This window comes from Schistocerca gregaria, chromosome 2 (assembly GCF_023897955.1).
Source record: "Schistocerca gregaria isolate iqSchGreg1 chromosome 2, iqSchGreg1.2, whole genome shotgun sequence".
Taxonomy (NCBI): Eukaryota; Metazoa; Arthropoda; class Insecta; order Orthoptera; family Acrididae; genus Schistocerca; species Schistocerca gregaria.
In genome coordinates, this window is record NC_064921.1 from 879,001,647 (window position 1) to 879,024,725 (window position 23,079).

Sequence of the window (23,079 nt, forward strand, 5' to 3'; positions counted from 1 at the left end):
TATTGTGACTGCCATTTTAACTCTGGTATGTAATAATGGATCCAGGGCTCATAAACGGTCACAAATCGGCACAAAAAGTCTTGGGAATTGCCATCAAACTTCATCAGATATTGTGTTGAAATGTGCCGGATGCACTTTTGGTAGAGTGAACAATCGTGGCACCCAACCCACACGCAGTGTGGGCAGTTGCCCTTAGTGAGAAATTATTTAATTTAAGAACGTGAAAGGTTTCAGTAACTACTGAGCCTGAACCTGAAAAATTATCACTAAAATGACTGAGGGCATTTCTGTTTTCAGACAACCCATGCTTGTAGTTAGAGAATCTTTCAACATTTGCTGAAACAACTCAAATGTGCACTTCGAAATTTTCCTTTGTTTCAGAAATGAATTTAAAAAATCGCCACATGAAGATCGGTATTTCACAACAGAGGTTACATTTGGTACAATATCAATGCAGAATATTAATATTTTTGTTTCAGGACACGTGTTTGGTACAAGTTAACAACAGTAACTCTACAGTTTATTTTCAACAAGTACAAATACATACTTCAGCAATGTTGTTGTGTTCTTAGTAGAAGCATGTTCGTTATTCATTGTTACCAATGTTAGACTGAATTGTTCTTACAAATTGATGTTTTACACAAACATTGAAAAATTGAAGTAAAATCTTTAAAATGATGTGATCCTTAAAAATTAAATACAGTACAATGTCCATATGATGAAAATTACATTTCTATAGTGGGAGTAGTCAGGGTTTCAGTATTTGTGAACAGTGCATAGCCCATAAGCAGAAATTACACATCAACAAATTCCAGGCTTTATTGGTATGCTACAATGAAATGAAATGAACTTGCCGGTAGATTGAGCAACAAAACTATTGCTTGTGGTCCCATAAAGAATGGCAACCATGGCCAGAGTTCTGTCTGGAAGTGTTACCTTCCTAGAGAACGAAAAAGTCACCAGGATGTTCCCATGGCTCTAGGTGTACACATCGTCATAAACCTCAATAGGCTATTTCCAGCTGGCATTTACTTCAGTATTGCATGCCAGGGAACAATGTTAATTATTCAGGCATTGGGCAATATGGCACACCAGTAATTGATTAGTGATGATCATTGAGATAATGATGGCTTGCGTATGACAGGCTGGAATCTTTTTGAGTCACCAGTCTTCTGACTGGTTTTAGGCAAGCTGGCATGAATTCCTCTCATGCAACATACTCATCATCTCTGCACAATGCTTTCTCCCTATTTATTGGATGTGTTTCAATCTCTCTCTTCTCCAGTTTTTACCCTCTACATTTCTCTCTAGTACCATGCTGGTTATTCCGTGATGTCTTTACAGGTGCCCTAGAATTCTGTCCATTTGAGTGTTTTCCATGTGTTCGTTCCTTTGCTGACTGTGTTGAGAACCACCGTATTGTCAGTCCATCAAATTTTTTACATTCCTTAGCACCACATTCCTTAGCACCAAGTCTCTTCTATTCCGATTTTCTTAGCCACTTAGCCACTATTAAAAAATGATTTGCTCTAACAGTAATTTCTAAGAAATTGCATCCTCTAAGGCTTATGTAGACATCTGTGGGCCCTGTCGTCCTTGCTTTATTTGTCATGGGTTGATTTACTTCCAAGGTAGCAGAATGCCTCGACTTTGTCTGCTTCATGATCACCACTTTCGATGTTAAGTTTCTCGTTTCAGTGTCAGGATTTCAAGTATCCTTTCTTCCCAACTAGAGTTAGTGTTGTATTATCTTTATACCTTAAGTCCCTCTCTGCTAGTTGAGTTCTCACTCGTAACTCTGAAGTCACAACTTCCTCGGCCTGGTGGCAGATTGCTGTGCACCTAAACTTTCCTGAAAAACACTGGCCAATAGTATATTTTTGTAATGGTTTTTCATCCTCCCTTCAGCGACTCAATAAAATTGAAACTCCCAGTCAACTGCATTACTACTGCTGTCAGTCTAAAAATTGCGATTCAAGCACACAGACCATCTGCCAGTGTAGGATTTTGCTCTTACCACAAGTGTGTTTTCGCTATCTTCCTTGCAGTAAAATCAAACTTGATGGTGTTTTGAGTATGCTTTTTAAGGATGTTATCTGTGGCCAGAGCTAATGCTTTCGCAAACCCTGGAATGTCAATAGCACTTGTCTGAAATCCCTCATACTATCAGGCCAGTTTTTCTCATTTTCTGTGAATGTGTGTTAAAGCCTGCTAATTAGACTATTGGAACAGGAGAGTGTTGTTTAACGCCAGCTGCATGTCTGTATTGTGCCCTGGCACTGGCTGTCCACGGCCCGGCACCGGCTCGGTGGCTGCCACGCCTCTCTTTTGCTCACCCTTGGATGTGAGTTGACTGTCTGCTTGAAAGGACACCACCTCCTACATCCCAAGGAATGACCCCCAGTATGGCCCTCGATCTCTCCACTAATGGCTCTAGTCTGCCTCAACACATCATTAGTATAGCATGCAGGAATTCCAATCAGAATAGAAAAGCAGATAGTATTTGTACTGCTGTTGCAATTGCTGTCATATCACTCATTTAAATTCCAGATGCAATTGTTGTGCTCAAGTATTATGAACATGCTAATTTGTCCCATCTAACATCTTACATGGATGAAATGTGGCTAGCAGAAATGGTTACCCATGTCTCAAATTTATTGCAGAACTTAGTCTTTCTCCTCTTTCATTCCTATTACCAGGCCTATATTTTCCTGTAACCCATTCTTCTGTTCCTTCCTGTACTATTGCATTTCAGTCCTCCATGACTATTAGATGTTCATCTTCCTTTACATACTGAATTACCTGTTCAGTATTCTCAATCTTTCTCCACCTCTTAATCATCTTTTGAGACATTTGTCCACTACACACAGGATGTGGCCACACAGGTAGCAGGGGCTGTGTGGCATGAACTGGGCAGTTTTTTTAGGTTAGACAGTCTCTGGAAAGATCAAAAAGGGCTCCAGTCTCAAAGGGTACAGGGCAAAGAAACAACGAGAATCCAACCAAGCAACAGTCGGTATTGTAGTAGTAAATTGTCACAGCTGTGTTGGAAAAGTACCAGAGCTTCAAGCATTGATAGAAAGCACTTAAGCTGAAATTGTAATAGGAACAAAAAGCTGGCTAAAGCCGGAGATAAATTCTGCCGAAATTTTTAGAGGCGCAAACCGTGTTCAGAAATCATAGATTAAAAATACATTTTCAAAGCAGGTGGTAGACAGAAAACATCATCCGAAATTGTACTAAATACTTTCTGAGAATTGCTTTGAACAACTAGTTCGTGAGCTCGCAGGAATTGTAAAAGATTGCGAAAACACACTTGACCTCTTAGCCATAATCAGTCCTGATCTAATAGAGATCATCATGACGGATACAGGGCTTAGTGAACTTGAGGTCATTGTAGCAAGGCTCAAAACCATATCAACCAAAACCACTAAAAATAAACGCAAGATATATCTATTTAAAACAGCAGATAAAAATTCGCTTGATGCCTTCCTAAGAGTGTCTTCATTCCTCCCAAGCTAATTATGTAAGTGTAGACCAGTTATGGCCTAAATTCAAAGATAAAGTATCGACTGCAATATATTCATACAGCATAAGTTAATAAGAGATGGGACTGATCCACTATGGTACATAAAACATGTCAGAACACTTGCCGAAGCAATGAAAAAAGCATGCCAAATTCAGAACAACGCAAAATCCCCAAGACTGGCTAAGTTTCACAGAAGCATGAAATTTAGTGCGGATGTCAATGCGAGATGCTTTTAATAGTTTCCACAATGAAACATTGTATCAAAATATGGTAGAAAACCCAGAGAGATTCTGGTCGTATGTAAAGACCAGTGGCAAAAAAAAAAGTCAATACAGTCACTGTATGATAGCGATGGAAATTTTATCGATTATAGTGCCACTAAAGCAGTTACTAAATACAGTTTTCCGTAATTTCTTCACGAAAAAAAAAAAAAAAAAAAAAAAAAGATAAAGTAAATATTACACAATTCGAAACCAGAAAAGCTGTTAGCATGAGTGACGTAAAAGTAGATATCTTAGGTGTTGCGAAACAACTCAAATCACTTAAGAAAGGCAAGTCTTCCGGTCCAGATGGTATACCAACCAGGTTTCTGTCAGAGTATGCAGAGACAGTAGCTCCTTTCTTAGCAATCACATACAACCGCTCACTTAACAAAAGGTCTGTTCCTAAAGACTGGAAAGTAGCACTAGTCACACCAATGCTCAAGAAAGGAAATAGGAGTAACCCATTGAATTACAGAGCCATATCACTGACCTCAATTTGCAGGAGGATTTTGGAGCATATACTCTACTCTTAACATTATGAATCATCTTGGAGAAAATGACTTATTGATACATAACCAACACGGATTCAGAAAACATCATTCTTGTGCAACACAGCTAGCTCTTTATTCCCATGAAGTAACGAGTGCTGTCGACAAGAGATCCGATTGATTCCATATTCCTAGATTTCCAGAAAGCTTTTGATACCGTTCCTCACAAGTGACTAGTAAGCAAATTGCGGGCATATGGATTATTGTCTCAGTTGGGTGACTGGGGTGCGGGGGTGTTTCGGATACAGTACATCGTACCGTAGTAGCGTGTGGTGAACATTTGTGGTACTGAGTCAACATTGGTCAGCTAAGTTCACAAGTGTATTCAGGTTAATTATTAGTTCTGTGTTCTGATGGTCTTATAGTTTGTGTGAAATTGTAACATTGAATTGTGGCATGTGGAATGCTACTAAAACTCAGTGTAATTAGTTTGAAGTTAATAACTTGGGTATAAATTATAGTCAGTGACCCAACAGCGACTGTTATCAGTTGAACCTTTCATTGCCCACGTCCTAAAAATTACCAAATAATGAAAGTATATAAATAGATCCTTGAGATGACGACAAATGAAACATCATCTGCTGATATGACACAACAGTTGGTCATGTTACACACTTGCAAAATGTATCTGGTATCCCCATACAATCACATTAACAATTTGTTGGTGAGGTTCAGTATCAAATGCCTGCTATGTGTTATATCAACATTGTCAATGTTAACAGCACACTAGGAATTATTTACTATAATAAATACGTAATTTATATTACTCCCTCTGTTTGGTTCCCAGACACACATACGATCATAAAAGTAATTGGTATATCACGAGAAGGTGCATAAGGAAATAGTAACTTCACCCAAACAAGGCACAGATTACCAAGAAAAGTAGCAAATAACAAAATGTCAAGTATTGGGGAATAATTATGTTCATGGTATGCTCAGTTCTGTTGTCCTCTTGAAATTCTCAGTAAACTTGTTCATTATTGACTTTCACGCTCTAATGTAACCTGTTCCAATACTTCCCCACAGGTCACAGGTGCCCTTCAGTTCACCCATGGACAGGCACAGATAGTATAGGCTATGTGCCAGGTGGATTTATTACACAAGCTTTGCCTGTCAGGGCAGTAGGATCATGTGGCTATGGCCCAGCTTCCGGATATCCCTTGCATTGTCTATTTGCTGACCCATGCCCATCTTTGTTAAAGAGTACATGGCTGCCCACAGGCAGGCACTCGAACTGGAACAGCATACTTGAATGGTATGAATGAGAGCTTCAGACATAAATGTCTCAACTCAAAATTCCCAGAAAAATTATATCACAGATCAAAACGAAACATTGCTGAGGTGTGTAAACGAATGCATTACATGCAGTGGTGTCTTAAACAAGAAAAACTTAAGCTATGGCTGCATTTTGTATTATGTGGATTCTATTTCTGTTGGAGCTAATAAGTGGAATGTAGAGCATTGTTGGTAATACATGCAGTCTCTCTAAGTACCATTTGTAATACTGTCCTTATGTACTAAAATTTAGTCATCTGCTCCAGGATGTTTTGAGTGTGGCTTTCTCTGCTGACAACAGACAGATAGTATCTGGTAGTCGTGACCGCAGTATAAAGCTATGGAATACTCTGGCACAGTGCAAATACACAATGAAGGTAAGACACACTCTTCTGTGTTGTATATTTATAATCTGTTAATTGTAACTTACAATAAATTGAAACTTACTATTGTTATTGTTTGGGTTTAGAGTCTGCAACAGCATTTTCATTCATGGTCATTCATAAATGTAGAAAAAGCTTTTATGTCAATTACGTAACAAAATCATACTGATTGATGGGAACAATACTAATAACAAATGGCATGGCTAACAAAAAGTAAACAAGCGAAGTTACAAAAATATATTAAGGGATCCAAAATTAGAAATACTTGTTTTCACCATGAAGGGAAGACCTCCAGTGCCCACCTCCATCCCCACTAGGAACTCATGAGTGTCATAAACTGATGTCCCACATCATGAGCACAATGCATTAGTTGGTTTCCTTGCTGGAGAAGTAATCCATGCTCTATTTGGCAAGACCTAATCTGAAGGATTGTTAGTTGCAGTTCATATCACTTCCATGGTTCAAAGGGACTCTCATGGCCCATGGGTTTAGCTTCACTGATCACAACTTCTTGTACCTCAGTTCAGCTACTTATTCTGCTAAGACGATAGATTCAAGGACCAAATGCAAAAATGTAGTTTTATTATCTGATTGCTGAGTGTTTCTGTGGTGCCACCAGTCATATGAAGGTGTGTGATTGCCTTCCTCTCCACAGTAATCCTTATGCTGTTCCTCATTCTAACTCACATACATGCATTTTACTGTGCTATTTTGACTCTTGGTGTAATTGAAGTATTTAGCTTTTAAAATACGTAATAAAGCACTTGTATGAGTGCAAATAAACACTTTGACTATCTCTCTCTGCAAAAATTCTCTGTTTCAGGATGATGGTGGACACACAGACTGGGTCTCTTGTGTTCGCTTTTCGCCTAATGTGCAGAACCCAATTATTGTCTCTGGTGGTTGGGATAAGAGAGTAAAGGTAGGCTGCATGTTGCAGTGTTTTGCTCTCTCTCTCTCTCTCTCTCTCTCTCTCTCTCTCTCTCTCTCTCTCTCTCTCACACACACACACACACACACTGTATTCACAAACAAAATTTATCTAATAATGACACTCAAATGAAATCTGTTTTTTCTTGTGCATTGTCTTGTGTTGCTGACTTTGTGTTGGCCTGCACATACTACATGTGTCCTGTTCACTATTTATGGAAACAAGTGTGTGTATTTGTGGTTTAGTTGGTGGTTTGATTGTGCAAGAAGTCTGAATCTGTTATTGTTTTGTGTGTTTCACGTACCTCTAGTCTGTGTCCTCTCACTTCCATCCCTAAGATTTAAGCTCTGATTCATTCAAATTGTCTGCACCACATAATGTTCACAATTTACATTTATTTTAATATACTTTTGAATGAAGTTATTCTGCTTTAGACTGTTAAAATATTATTTATTGTGATAGCAATGTCAGCACTTGGTCATTGTCAAGCATTGTGGGATGTTGAAACCTACTCAATAAGATAAAGCTCAGCAGTATAAAAGAAAATGCATGTGGTGCTGTAAATTTATTGTGTGTTCTGTACATCGTGCCTGAACATGTTAGAAAGCTAATGAAATAACAGTAGATATGATAAACACTAAAATCAAAATTTCATTTAAGTGTAGTAGATGTTAATTTACTTAAAATGACAGCATGTCTACAGGTCATGAAAATAAAAAAGTGGTTATGAAAGTAATGAAAAGGTGAAGGTAATGAAATTAAGTGGATGGTCACGAATTTTGTTTTTGTTATGTATGTCAGTCAGGTGAGGTCTAGAAGGGAATAGTGAGTTACAGCTACCCCCAGCAGACCACTTAATTAAAAAAATTATATAGAAGATTCCCCAAATCACTTAAGTCTTTGTTATGAGTAGGGGACTTAAGTGCCCATATGTGCAAGCCATGTTACCAATGCCCCTGCTACTGCAGTTTGCAAACTTGAGGGGAAATTGAGAAATTTAGATGTGTGGCTTCGTTGAGCTATATGTGGTGTATACACCTGAGGGAATGACAAATAAATTGTAGCTCATTCCAAGACATTGTTGCCATCTCGTGTTGCTGGATGATTATCAGTTAGAACAGCTGTTTCTTTATTTCTGTCCCCTCTCACTTCTGTTTAAATATCTTTAATCTCCATCTTTTTTTTGGAAAGGCATTTCCTTAAGTTTCTAATAATTAAAATAAAACCATTGTAATGTTTATCTTATTTTCAAGGTGTTACAGATGATAAAAGTAAGCTAGATTTCTAGCTAGCCAAAACTTTTCGTGCCCCATATGGCTAATACTTGTGGGCTGTAATTTGACATCTGGCGAGCATTTTGTGCAAATGTGACTTTCCATTATTGCTAGCAGCATTTCATGTGTAAAAATACATAAAAAAAGGAGAGAGATTCAGATTTGGTTCATTCGTTAGTTTCAAGGTGGCAAAACAAGTTGTTTTGCTGTAGTAAAAACAGTGCAGCACACTATCAAGTTTCTTCTGCACAGAATTTGAATGGCAGTAATGAATCACAATCACCTGTTCATGCTACAACCTCCAGAACTTCAGTTGAAGAGTGTTCCAAAACAATTTCACTGAAACATTTTTTTTAGTTATTGATGAGATAATAAAATCTGAAATTAAATGGGCTGGCTGTGAAGTCATGTCTCAGTCTTCAGTAAGAAGTGCTGGAAACACAACAGACATACTCCAAATTATGTTTCCTGACAGCATGGCTGCCAAAAAAGAAAACAGTTAAACCAGAGTAAGTTGTCATATATAATTACTTATGGAATTGGCCCTCATTTCCAGAATCTTCTTGCTAATAAAGTCCGGGAAGTTGAATTCTTTTGTGTGTCATATAATGAGTGTTTAAACAAAGTTGTCCAAAAAGGTACAGATTGATTTGGCAGTCCATTTCTGGGATGAACAAAATCTGTATCTACAAGATCTTGAATATCTACATTTTTTAATTTTGCCACATCTTCTGATTTACTGTACAGTTTCCTGGAGGTTCTGAATGGTATGAATTTGTTATCTGTGAATGTAATTCAAATTCCAATGGATGTGCCAAATGTAAACTTGGAAGTGCATGCTTTGCCAACATTTATCATCAGTGAAGAAAATGATCAGCCACAAAAGTTTCATTGTGGCACTTGCTCACTTCATGTAGTGAATGGAGCTTTGAAAACTGCCTATAATAAGTGGTTGGATTGTTCATGAATTTCTTAGAGGTTATCTAGTACTTTATGAAGGATTGTCCTCCAAATATCATTGTTCCGTAAGATGGGTTGGAAATATTGAAGTCATGAAAAGAGCACTTGAAAGTAAACCACATTTAAAATTATGTTGCTGAAGTACATAAAAGACCATCAGAAACTAGAAACTTTGACCAAAGCATGTATTTATAAAACAAGTCGTCATGTAGTGTTACTCCAATAGCTGACAAAGTGGAGAGAGAATATTTTAAATTTATGAATATACTGAAAAACAGTAAACAATTCAATCCTATGAAGGATAAATGTGATCACCTTCCAATAAATTTAGAATAGAACAGAAGCTTTATTTGCCTTTCAGTAGGTTTTCCGTGCAATTGACATCGTCAGTGTGTTCATACATTTTTTAAAATTGCAATAATTATAAGTAATATTGATAATGCAACAATTATTCATTCACAGTAGTAGTAGTAGTAAATAATAATAATAATAATAATAATAATAATAATAATAGTTAAATATACAATAGTATCAAGATATATTTATGGTACATCTTACGTATCCATGTAAAAAGCCTTTGTTGGTACGTTACTGTCACAAACATATAGGTATAATTCACATGGCATTTTTTTTTTTTTTTTTTGTTTCATGTAGCATATCTCTTTTGTGTCATTGTTTAGAAACTCGTCAAGTGAGTACTATGGCATACATTTGAGCCACACTTCTATCGTTTGCTTAAAGTTATTCATCGGTAGTTCGCTCACAGCCTTTGAGAGTTTATTACAAAATTTCAAGCTAAGGTGTTTATGGCTCTTTTGTGTTAATGTCAGTCTTGTGCATGGTAGGTCTATGTTACTATTATTTTGAGGATTTTGAACACACACTTCAGTTCTTAGTTCTTTATGTTCTCTTTAGCATATATTAAACAATTATAAATGTATATGCTAGGTAGTGTCATTATCTTTAGTTCTTTAAAATGATTTTTGCAACTTTGTTTTGGTACTAGTCCTAAAATGCACCTAACTGCTTTCTTCTGCCACTTGAAGATGGTACTTGAACCCACTGGGTTACCCCAAAGAAGTACCCCATATTGCAGTTGTGAATGAAGAAAAAAAAAGTATGTGGAGATTAACAGATTTTTACTGACAACGTGTCTCAGCCTGTGTAATAGACTTCAAGCAAATTTGCCACATAGATAATTTGTGTGTGTGTCCCATGTAAGTTTTTGATATATATGTAAACGTAGTAACTTGACCTTTTTTGTATTCTGTTCAATTGGCTTCAGGGTGAAGTAAATTTCTTCAGTTTTCAATTTGTTTATTGATATAAGGTTGGCTCTGCACCAGTCACTGCTCATTTCAGCTACTACTTTGTTGTATTCTATGACATCTTGCAGATTTTCATCATCTGTTATTAGTGTCATATCATCAGCATACAGTACATTGTTGCATGGCATATAATTTGAGGTGTCATTGATGTAAACAATGAACAGGAAAGGGCCAAGAACTGAGCCTTGTGGAATTCCTCTCTCTACTTTAATCCCCCCTGCGGGTTTGGGGGTTAGAATAGACCCGCGGTATTCCTGCCTGTCGTAAGAAGCGACTAAAAGAAGTCCCTCCCCCTCAAGAGGTTAGTTAGCGCCTGCGTCCGGAGACGGACGGTTTCACGACCTATATTTGCGTTCATTTTGGTTTTTCACTTCTTCTGGTTTCTTCCTTCCTTTGGTTGGTTTCTTTTTTGTTCTTCTACATCCCACTGTCTTACTTACTCTTCTCCTTGCCTTTTTCTCCTTGCCTTTTTCTCCTTGCTTTCGGCGTTGTAGACAGTCTGTCCTTTCTTTTTCCTCTTCTTCCTTCCTCCCTGGGCATGCCTGAAGGCCGAGCCATGCATTTGCACATGTAGCCGGTGACGGGGTAACGTGTAATTCCCCGCCCTGGGTAGACAAGTAAGGCACGGACGTACCCCCTGGTAAAGGCCAGGCCCAGGGAGGGGTGATTGCCTGAGGTGACACCTTCCGACCATGCCGATTGGTCGTTCCGTCCGTTTCTCGGGAGGTGTGAACAATCACCTAAGGCGGGAGTGCCCTCTGAGAGGGTCCCCTCAAGGAAGGAGCGCGCCATCGGAGACGCTGGCAATCGTGGGGGATTCCTCCGCAATAGATTTCTCTTCTTCTCTCTCGACTTCTGACCACAAACGGAAACTTGACCAGCCACCAGTGACAAAAGTACTACCGCCTGCCCCACAGTTCCTCGTAGTTTCTCGATCTGAGGACGGAAAGGATTTTTCCTCTGTCAACCCTTTCGTTATCCAGAAGGGTGTAGATGCCATAGCCGGATCTGTCAAATCTTGTACCAGGTGGCGTAATGGTACCTTGTTACTAGAAACAGAGACTGCCTTTCAGGCACAAAAACTGCTTCGGGCCACACTCCTGTACACGTTCCCTGTCCGGGTGGAGGCTCACCACACTTTGAATTCTTCTCGTGGTGTGATATATACTAGATCACTTGACGGATTGACTGACGAGGAGATTCAGTCTTCCCTCGCTGAGCAGGGCGTGACGGCTGTCCATAGGGTCATGAAAAAGGTCAACAATGACCTTGTACCGACCCGGACACTTTTCTTTACCTTTGATAGTGTTCAGCTGCCGTCGCGCATCAAAGCGGGCTACGAGGTTATTTCTGTTTGCCCCTATGTCCCGACACCTACGCGCTGCTACCAGTGTCAGTGTTATAATCACACTCGCCAGTCTTGTTCCAATGCGGCTACATGTGTGACTTGTGGCAGGGATGCCCATGAGGGTGACTGTCCACCTCTGTCTCCTCGTTGTGAACTGTCACGGTGACCATGCAGCGTCCTTCCGCGACTGTCCCATCTACAAGGAAGAATGCTGTATCCAAGAATTTCGGGTCAAAGAGATGGTTCCACCTCGGCTGCTCGCAAGCTATTCGCTAGTAGGAAGCCCACGTTGCTCCCAGCAGGGAAGTACAGTACTGTCCTCGCCTCTCCTTGTACTACCAGGGAGGTGACGACGCAGACATGCGATCTGACATTCAGCACTATGGTCGTCCGTTCGGCCAGTGCTAAGATCGCCCGGTCGCCTCTCCGACACAAGCACCTTTACCAGCTTCTGCCAGGACAAAGACCCAGAAGTCAGAAGCACGGGCCTTCAAGAAGGAACTGTCTCGTGCAGACCTTCTACATACCTCGAACCCTCAGCCATCGACCAATCCTTCCACAAAACGACCTTCCAAGAAGGTTCATAGGAAGCACGGTTCTCCTTCCCCGCCACGGCGCATTTCTCCTCCTGCGCCACCCAGCGGTTGCCTCCCCAGGCCTTCATCCGTTTCGCCTGGCCGCACCGCTGGTATCCGAACATCTGGCCGTTCACCAGCCGATGAACCTATAGAACAAATGGACGATGACTGTCCACCTGCTGCTAGCGGTGGCAGTGCTCGCTCGAAGCCGGCCCTCAGCGGCCTTCGAGATGACCCCTTCTTTGCATCTTCTTCTCACAATGGCACTTATTCACTGGAATATTCGCAGCATTCGCTCCAACCGAGAGGACTTGAAATTGCTGTTCCGCTTGCACCATCCGCTCGTCGTAGCCCTCCAGGAAATGAAGCTACGCCCATGCGATCAAATTGCCTTGGCAAACTACACGTCTGTGCGTTTGACTTACCCCCTGTGGCAGGTATTCCGGCTCATGGAGGGGTTATGTTGCTGGTCCGGGATGATATCTACTGTGATCCCATCACATCGCACACCGGCCTGAGGCAGTTGCCGTCCGCATTACTCTCCCCACTTTTACATTTTCCATCTGTACCGTTTACACTCCATCGTCGTCTGCCGTTACCAGGGCAGATGTGCTGCAAATTATTGCTCAGCTCCCTGCACCATTTTTGTTAACTGGAGACTTCAATGCTCACCATCCTCTTTGGGGCTCTCCAGCATCCTGTCCTAGGGGCTCCCTGTTAGCAGACGTTTTCAACCAGCTCAGTCTTGTCTGCCTCAATACTGGCGCCCCTACTTTCCTTTCAGACACCTCTCACACCTATTCCCATTTAGACCTCTCTGTATGTACTATCCAACTTGCACGCCGGTTTGAGTGGTATGCGCTTTCTGATACATATTCGAGTGACCACTTCCCGTGTGTTATCCATCTCCTGCATCATACCCCCTCTCTGTGTTCAACTAGTTGTAACATCTCCAAAGCAGACTGGGGGCTCTTCTCTTCCAGGGCGACCTTTCAGGATCGAACCTTCACAAGCTGCGATAGTCAGGCCGCATGCCTCACGGAAGTCATTCTCACTGCTGCTGAATATTCCATCCCTCACACTACTTCTTCTCCACACTGCGTACCGGTTCCCTGGTGGACCGCAGCATGTAGACGCCTTATGTGCTCGTCGACGTGCTTTACGCACCTTTAAACGCCACCCTACAGTGGCGAATTGTATCAATTATAAACGATTACGTGCACAGTGTCGTCGTATTTTTAAAGAAAGCAAGAAATCCAGCTGGGCTGCTTTAACAAGCACCTTCAACAGTTTTACTCCTTCTGTTGTCTGGGGTAGCCTGCGCCAGCTATCTGGCACTAAGGTCCACTCACCAGTTTCTGGCTTGACGGTCGCGAATGACATCCTTGTAGCCCCTGAGGATGTCTCCAATGCCTTCGGCTGCTTCTTCGCAGAGGTTTCGAGCTCCACTCATTACCCCCCTGCTTTCCTCCCCCGAAAACAGGCAGAGGAGGCTCGGCCAATTAATCTCCACTCCTCAAATTGTGAAAACTACAATGCCCCATTCACCATGTGGGAACTCGAAAATATACTTGCCCGGTCACGGTCCTCCGCTCCGGGGCCTGATTCTATTCATATTCAGATGCTGAAGAACCTTTCTCCTGCGGGTAAAGGTTTCCTTCTTCGTACTTACAATCGCATCTGGATTGAGGGACATGTTCCCGCATGCTGGCGCGAGTCTATTGTTGTACCGATTCCTAAGCCGGGGAAGGACAAGCACTTGCCTTCCAGTTATCGACCCATCTCGCTTACTAGCTGTGTCTGGAAGGTGATGGAGCGAATGGTTAACTCTCGTTTGGTTTGGCTGCTCGAATCTCGACGCCTACTTACCAATGTACAATGTGGATTTCGTAGGCGCCGCTCTGCTGTTGACCATCTGGTTACCTTGTCGACCTTCATTATGAATAACTTCTTGCGGAATCGCCCGACCGCGGCTGTGTTCTTTGATTTGGAGAAGGCTTAAGACACCTGTTGGAGGGCAGGCATTCTCCGCACAATGCATACATGGGGCTTTCGCGGTCGCCTCCTTTTTATTCGTTCCTTTTTAATGGATCGACAGTTCAGGGTACGTGTGGGTTCTGTCCTGTCAGACACCTTTCGCCAGGAGAATGGGGTGCCACAGGGCTCCGTTTTGAGCGTTGCTCTCTTCGCCATAGCGATCAATCCAATAATGGATTGCCTCCCAGATGATGTATCAGGCTCCCTTTTCGTGGACGATTTTACCATCTATTGCAGCGCGGAGCGTACATGTTTCCTGGAGCGCTGTCTTCAGCGTTCTCTTGACCATCTTTACTCCTGGAGTGTCGCCAATGGCTTCAGTTTTTCTGCCGAGAAAACGGTCTGTATTAACTTCTGGCACTCCAAAGAGTTTCTCCCACCGTCCTTTCGACTCGGCCCCGTTGCTCTCCCATTCGTGGAGACAACAAAATTTTTAGGTCTTACATTTGACAGGAAACTTAGTTGGTCCCCACATGTCATATTTGGCTGCCCGTTGTACCCGTTCTCTAAATGTCCTCCGTGTTCTCAGTGGCACGTCGTGGGGAGCGGATCGAACCGTCCTACTTCGCCTATATCGGTCGATCGTCTGCTCCAAGCTGGATTATGGGTGCTTTGTATACTCCTCTGCATGGCCATCCATCTTACGCCGCCTCAACTCCATGCAACATCGGGGTTTACGGCTTGCGATTGGAGCGTTTTATACTAGTCCCGTCAAGAGTCTTCATGCTGAAGCCGGTGAATTGCCACTCACCTACCGGCGCGATATACTGCTTTGCCGTTACGCCTTTTGGCTACTGTCTATGCCCGACCACCCATCGTATCGTTCCTTTTTTTGACGACTCTCTCGACCGTCAATACGGGTTGTATGTCTCTGCCCTGCTACCCCCTGGAGTTCGCTTTCGTCGCCTCCTTCAGCACCTTGATTTTTCACTCCCTGCAACCTTTAGAGTGGGCGAGAGCCACACACCACCTTGGCTCCAGGCTCAGGTTCGCGTTCACCTTGACCTCTGCTCGCTCCCAAAGGAGGTTACCCCCTGTTTGGTATACCAGTCCCATTTTGTCGAACTTCGTTCGAAGTTCATTGATATGACCTTCATTTATACAGATGGCTCTAAGACCAATGACGGGGTCGGGTGGCCTTTTATTTTTGGGGCACAAAGTTTCAAATACTGGCTACATGGCCATTGTTCGGTCTTCACAGCTGAGCTCTTTGCCCTCTACCAGGCTGTTCTTTATGTCTGCCGCCACCGACATTCTGCTTATGTCATCTGCTCAGATTCTCTGAGCGCCATCCAGAGCCTCAATGATCGGCATCCGGTTCACCCTTTCGTGCACCGGATCCAACGCTCTCTTCAGCAGCTGGTGGACGACGGGTCTCCAGTTAGCTTTATGTGGGTTCCTGGCCATGTCGGTATCCCTGGGAACGAAGCTGCAGATGCCGCGGCCAAGGCTGCGGTCCTCCAGCCTCGGACGGCTTCTTGTTGTGTCCCTTCATCAGATTGTAGCACGGTCATTTGTCGGCTCATTTTATCGCTGTGGCATGCCGATTGGGCTGCACTTAAGGACAACAAGCTTCGCGCCTTGAAACCTCTTCCCGCAGCTTGGACGTCCTCCTCACGTCCTTCTCACGTCCTTCTCGGTGGGAGGAGGTCGTTTTGGCCTGGCTACGAATTGGAAAATGCCAGTTCAGCCATCGCCATCTGCTGACGGCAGCGCCAGCGCCGTTCTGTCCATGTGGGCAATTGCTGACGGTCCGCCACATTTTAACATCCTGTCCGGATTTTACTACGCTGCGTCTTGATCTTGGCCTACCATGTACTCTGGATGCCATTTTAGCGGATGACCCAGGAGCTGCTGCTCGCGTTCTTCGTTTTATCAACTTGACACACCTTTCTAAGGACGTATGATTATGCTGTAGTTTCTTAATCCTATGCCTGTTAATATGTCTTATATAGTGTTGTCCCTTTTAGTTGCTGTTTTAATCTTGTGCCTCGCGGTACGTTCCTAAATTAGTCAGGGCGCTAATGACCATTGTAGTTGTGCATCCTAAAACCACAAAAAAAATCTTTACTTTAATGTGTGTTGACTTTTGATAGTTTGTTTTTAGAAATTGTACCCTATTGCTTAAGTATGATTGAAAACATTGTAATGGTTTATCTATAATACCATGATGTTCTAGTTTTTTATCATTATTTCATGTGTGACTTATCATATCCTTCATACATATTACTAAGGTGGCATTCAATTGCTTTGGTTGTCTATAATTCAGATAGACAGCCAAACTGGTTCTTACTCAATAATTTATTACTTTCAAAATAATTGTAAATTTGGATACGTATGCAGTTTTCTATTACTTTTGATATAATGGGAACTATTGATATAGGTCTATAATTTTTGGCATTTTTCTGTCACCTTTCTTATAGATTGGGAGTGTAACAGTCATTCAGACAGCCAGGGAATACTCATCCAAGTATGCGATTCGCAGATATGTTAGTGGCATTAAGATTGCAGTGACTGTCTGTTTAACAATACTGTTACTAAGCCTGTAATAGTCCTCTGTTTTGAGTTTTTAAGTTTCTTTACAGATATGGTAATGTGGCCGGAGGTGATTTTTGACCAAGAGAATTTCTTGGTTGCTTGTGCTTGTTGTTAAAGAAGGGCTACAGCAGCTGAAATATTATCAGAATTATTTTTACCAGAAGAAGGAGAGCTGGCACAATTTTAAAATATTTGTTAAGGATGTTGCAGTCTGTTGGCACTGTGGCTTCCTATTTGCTCATATTGATTTCACTTTTTATTATATTCCAAGCTGATTGACAGGCATTTTTTGAGCCTGTAATATATTCATAATTTACTTTACATTTAGCTGATTTTATTTCATATTTGTACAACTTCTTAAGGGTCACATAGTGTTTCCTGGCTTCCTCATTATCACTATTGCTTTTTAGCAGAAGTTTCAGTGTCCTCATTTGCTTGAGCTCTGGAGTGCACCATGTGATAAGTGGACATTGACTATCTACTGAATTTTTAATGATATATATAAAAACATAGAGAAACATTCATTGAGAGTTTTTACATTGTGTATTGTATTTGGCCAATCTACCACCTTCAGTTCATGTTTCAATTGTACAATATTGCTCTCTTTTAGTATTCTGAAAGTGACTGTTCAGTTCACTCTGGGTTCATACTGCCTATTCTGACCCATGTCCTGTCATGATCAGATAATTCTAACTTAATCACATCATGTTTTAGTTGATCCTGATTTACATTAATAATTAAATTGTCAAGGTATGCATCTAGTCTAGTAGGTTTTTCATTTATACCATAGCAATTTAGTGCCTTTAGGCTGTTAACGATGTCATTTACATTTTTTTCTACTTTCCCTTATGTCTATATTGAAGTCACCTGCAATAAAAATTTTGTGATTTTTGTGTTTCGTGAATAATTTGATTAGTGAATTTAGTTTATTTATAAGGACTTCATCACAGGCTGGTGTGTGGTACACAGAAGCAATGATAATTTTTTGGGTGTGCAATACTATGGCTGCTACTTCAAATACACCTTCAATGCAGTGTTTGTGTAGGTCTGTCACTGAATGCTGCAGATTTGTTTTCTCTGATGTAGATTGCAACTCCACCATGTGCAATATTTGTTCTGCAATATTTTGTGGCTAATATGTAGCCATTAGGTACACACAAATCTATTAGTCATGCAACCAATGCTCATTAATACACAGTGTGCTAGAGTTAATTCTGTCTGCCAAGTACTGTAACTCATTAACCTTATGTCTTAGGGATTGTACATAAACATGAAATAATATTAAATTGTTTTTATTACTGGGAGGAATATTTGTTGCTTTTGCTGTTGCATTATCTTTACTGTCCTTTGCAAACTGTTGTGGCCGAATCCAGCTTATGTTAGATTTTGTCACTACTGGGAGTTTCCCTGTTCCGTATCTTTGAACTGAAGCCTATCAATTGTTTTTTTATCAGAGCTTAATTTTTCTCGTACAATCCCAAGTATTTTTTTGCTTAGAAGTGACTTTCCTAAACCATTTAGATGCTGACCATGGCTTGTATGACAAACTCTGTTACAGTGACAAGGTTTGCTGAGGGGCACTATTGTAGTGCGGCAGCAGTCTGCAATATTATTCATGTCGGTCACTGTTAAATTTTTGAAATGTTTACATACTGAATTATAGAGGTTATTTGCTTTTTTTAATTTCATTGTTCGCACATGATGGTTCTATTAGATCATAATGGCTAGGTATTTTAGCCAATATTACATTGGTATGTGTTAGCTTACCCAGGGACTCTTCGGTGCTTTTGTTGCTGCAACTGTTTAATTGTGATATACATCATTAGCACCTCCTATAATTAGTGCATAGTTGTTTGATGTAGATTCTTGCAACACTGTCAACAATTTGGCTTAATCTTGCATTAGGTTTTACTAGTCCCTGAATTTTTGAACCTTCCTGCTGCATCACCTATTTTCAGTTTTATAGCTAACCCTCCTCCGAAACTGTCTCAGAAAACTTTTAGGTTATTATAGTGTTTATTTTTTCGTAGTACCTTTGTATTCGTTTGATGAGATTGTTTTATCACAGTTTTGTTTGGGGTATGTCTTCTTCGGACTGTCACGTGATCGTTGTCATTGTTTATACGAGTTAGAGCTAAGTATCTATTCTCATGCTAAGGCATTGTACAAAGATTAAGATAACTATTCACTTTTGTGTTTGTTACCTTGTGAGGCGCTCGAGGCATAAGCCATCCTGTACTGCTTTTCTGAAAGTTTTTGCCCTGTGGACTGGGATGATGATTTGTTATTTAGTGTGTTCATTGTTGTTGTAAATTCTCTATGGTAAACTTCCTGTTGGCTTATAGCATTAAATCTTGTCCTACATTCTTCACATTTCCAATTTGTCAACAATTTCATGTCTTCTGTAAGGGATGGATCAACTTTTCCCCATCTAAAGTGAAATAGTAGACAGCATTCATTGCACTTCACACCAAATTTCACATTTTTCTTGCATCTTTTACGAGACGAAATTTCGTCACGTGAAACTTAGGTGCTAGGATCCAGTCTTCTATCAGTGCGAGTTGTACAAAGACTTTCTGTTATCATACATGAAAGTGAGTCACATTTGTATTTTAAGTTACGTATTTCTTCTATTAACGCCATAACAATTTCGTTTTTACAGTCCTTTTTAAGTTAACTATTGATTCATTTTGATCATATTTTACGTTTTGAAGCCGCATTTGCACACTGAAAATGAAATACTGTTTCACATTTCATACATGTTATTCCTTTGCAAGCTTGCTTTTCACAGTAGCAATAACCGGAATCGGTTTTTCTATGTCCTTAGTCTTTATTTCGGTTGTTTTTCCGGCAATATGACACACCAAGCACATATTATTACGGTAAACACTGAATTGTTTGCACTTTTCACACATTTTCTAGGTTTACTAAGAGGAATATCACACTTGTGATGTACTTCGGCCGCCATCTTTTACTTCAAAGTGCGGACCATGACTTCATAAAGTTGGTGTAGAAGCTGGTTTGCATGTTTCATGGAAACACTGCAGTTGAAAGAAGCTTATATGTTAACAAAGAAACAACTGAATGTGGACATTACAAAAGGAATTATACTAGCTGTGAAGCATGCTTAATCAAAAAGAGTAGAAGCCTTGAAAAAAAATCTAATGAAAATGATCAGGCCAATCCTAAAATAACAGTTCAAGAAATAAAAGCTCAAAAATAAAATGTGATTATTGAAAAGGCAAAGGAAGCAGCTGAAGTTTTATATAATGAAATTTTCTAGTTTTAGCCAAGAATCTTACACACTTAGATGCTTACTGTGAAGTTTAACATTTGACATAGATTTTGTACCTTCAGAATCATTATACTGTCTTTAAAAAAATTGTAAAATTTCAATATATTGATGTGATGATAAATATATCTGAATAGTCATACCCCATTCTGTGTGAGAGTTAATGTTTTTATAGCATTTGATGAATGGTATACTAAGTCATACATAATTAAGTTATTCATGCTCACACAAGAATTATTGCATTCAGCTTTCATTTCAAACAGTTTCCCGGCTCACAAAAAAGTGTTTGTCATTGTACTAGCTTATTTTCAAGAGATCATGAATATAACTAAAGAGGTAATGAAAAAGTCATGAATTTGATCCTCCGAAAATCTGTAGACACTCCGAATGACCCTGTATTGAAATTGCAGTCGCAGTAAATAATATTTTAGCAACCTAAAGCAGAAGGACTTCATTTAAAAATTTGATGAAGGCTGTGGACCCAGTTGTCACCAATATTTTAATATAGTTCAATTTTTGCAGGTGTGGGGACTTTCTAATTGCAAGATTAAAGCTGACCACATTGGACACACAGGCTACCTGAATTCAGTCACCATCTCACCAGATGGTTCTCTCTGTGCTTCCGGAGGCAAGGTAAAAATTCCATGAGTCATCTTAAAACTTTTGTGTCCTCTCTCTCTCTCTCTCTCTCTCTCTCTCTCTCTCTCTCTCTCTCTCTCTCTCTGTGTGTGTGTGTGTGTGTGTGTGTGTGTGTGTGTGTGTGTGTGTGTGTGTGTGTGTGTGTGTTTCTTCAAGCACTTAATTTTGCCAGTTTATTTTGTAACAGTACCAGAGTTGTGCACTATCTGCTTTGCTGGCTCATGTTTTCAGATATTATTCCCATTATTTACTTCTCTCTTTCATAATACTTGGTAACGGCATATATAAAGTGATTTTATAGGGTATTCATAAGTATCTCCAGGGTTTCAAAGAATGACTTCATAAACAACAAAATTTCTGCAAAAATTAACATATCAGTGGATAGATCATTGCTGTAAGTTTGTCTGCAATTCACTCCCTAGTGTAGCAGCTTAGTTCACCATTAGGGGTAGATGTCAGGACATGGTGGCATATAATAGTGATGAACGTGTTTGCTATAATGTCAGCACACACATTAGTTTGGTCCTTCTACCTGATATTTCGTACGAAATAATCACTGAACTGTCATAACTGATACTCATTTAGTGAGCTCAAGGACACAAAAAAGGCAAGAGTTGAATATCACATTATGTGCTGTGTTGCAAATGCCCATATTGAGCTTGTTAAAGTTACAATCCCCTGGGGTTTGTCTATTTTCTGTGTCTTGCAGTTTTGCACAGTTGCCTACTGAAATCTCGAAGACACTTGTGAATCACCCTGTATTGTCTCAAACGAGAAGTCTTTTTGCTTAGAAGAGTGATAATCTTAAGATAATTAGTTTGTAAGAAATTGCTTCAAATATTTGTCTTCTTGTGGGTTAGCTATTCATCATAGCACAGGAAAAAAGTTTAGAATGATACTTGCAGTAGTTTATAGAAATTTCTGTAACACATAGTCGTATGGATTTGAAAATTTTCCTACAAAGATCACCTAATATTATAAGTGACAGAAATAACATTTATAATATGGAACCTAAATGTAATTGTGATTTGTTGAAATGGTACTTCTGTGTGAATGAAACTGCGAACGTAGTCCATAATTCTGGCAAATGGTGTACTTTCTACTTGACACGTTACATTACCTGCTTTCATGCCATTCCCGGATATTTAAATTGTGTGACATAGTACACTCATTCAGCAGAATCTTGTCAAACATTTCACCAAATCCAAAAGAAATTCTGGTCATATACAAAGGCTGTTAGTGGCACCAGAGTTAGTGTCTAGTCCCCAGCAAATGACAGTTGCTGAAATTGAGGTTAGCAAACGAAAAGCTGAAATTCTTAACTCACTTTTCAAATGTTCATTTACAAAGGAAAACCCGCAAGAATTGCCCCGATTTAATCATCTGCCATTGAAAAGGTGAATGAAATAAGTATTAGTGTCAGTGATGGTGAGAAACAGCTGAGATTGTTAAAGTAGAACAAAGTTCCAGGCCCTGATAGAATCCCTACCGATTCTGTACTGAATTTGTCAGTGTTAGCCCCTCTTCTAACTATAATCTGTCTAAAACAAAAAGCTGTGCCAATTTCTTGGAAAAAGGTGCAGGTCACACCAGTCTACAAGAAGGGTAGCAGAAGTGATGCCCAAAACCACCTTCCAATGCCAACCAGCATGAATTTTGAAAACATTGATCATGTGAAATCCAACTTGTGCTTTTCTCACTTGATATACTGAAAGCTTTGGAGCAAGGTAACCAGGTAGGTGCTGTGTTCCTTGATTTCCAAAAAGTGTTTGACTCAGTACCACACAAATGCTTATCAAAAGTATGATCACATGGAGTATAAAGTTAAATTTGTAATTAGATTGAGGGCTTTTTGGTAGGGAGGACATATGTTATCTTGTATGGAGAGACATCGTCAAATGTGGAAGTAACTTCAGGTGTGTTCCAGGGAAGTGTGAAAGTACCATTTTAGAGAAGCTGCATGAATATTCAGTCATATCTTGATAAGACTAATGGAGTGCAGAGGTTGGCAAGTTGCTCTGAATGTTCAGAAATGTAAACTTTCGCACTTCACAAAACAATGAAACATAATCATAGGATATTATAATATCAATGAGTTATTGTTGGAATCGGCCAACTCTTACAGATACTTGGGTGTCACACTTTAAGGGGATACA

General features: G+C 40.3%; 1 protein-coding gene across 1 annotated transcript in view; it reads left to right on the forward strand.

Moving 5' to 3' along the window:
- Positions 1-23,079, forward strand: part of LOC126335284 (guanine nucleotide-binding protein subunit beta-2-like 1) — a 71,281-nt gene that overhangs the window by 19,528 nt on the left and 28,674 nt on the right. The window contains exons 3-5 of the mRNA XM_049998369.1: positions 5,882-5,992; positions 6,822-6,920; positions 20,807-20,917. Coding sequence (XP_049854326.1) covers positions 5,882-5,992; positions 6,822-6,920; positions 20,807-20,917 — 321 coding nt within the window. The remainder of the gene's footprint in view (positions 1-5,881; positions 5,993-6,821; positions 6,921-20,806; positions 20,918-23,079) is intronic.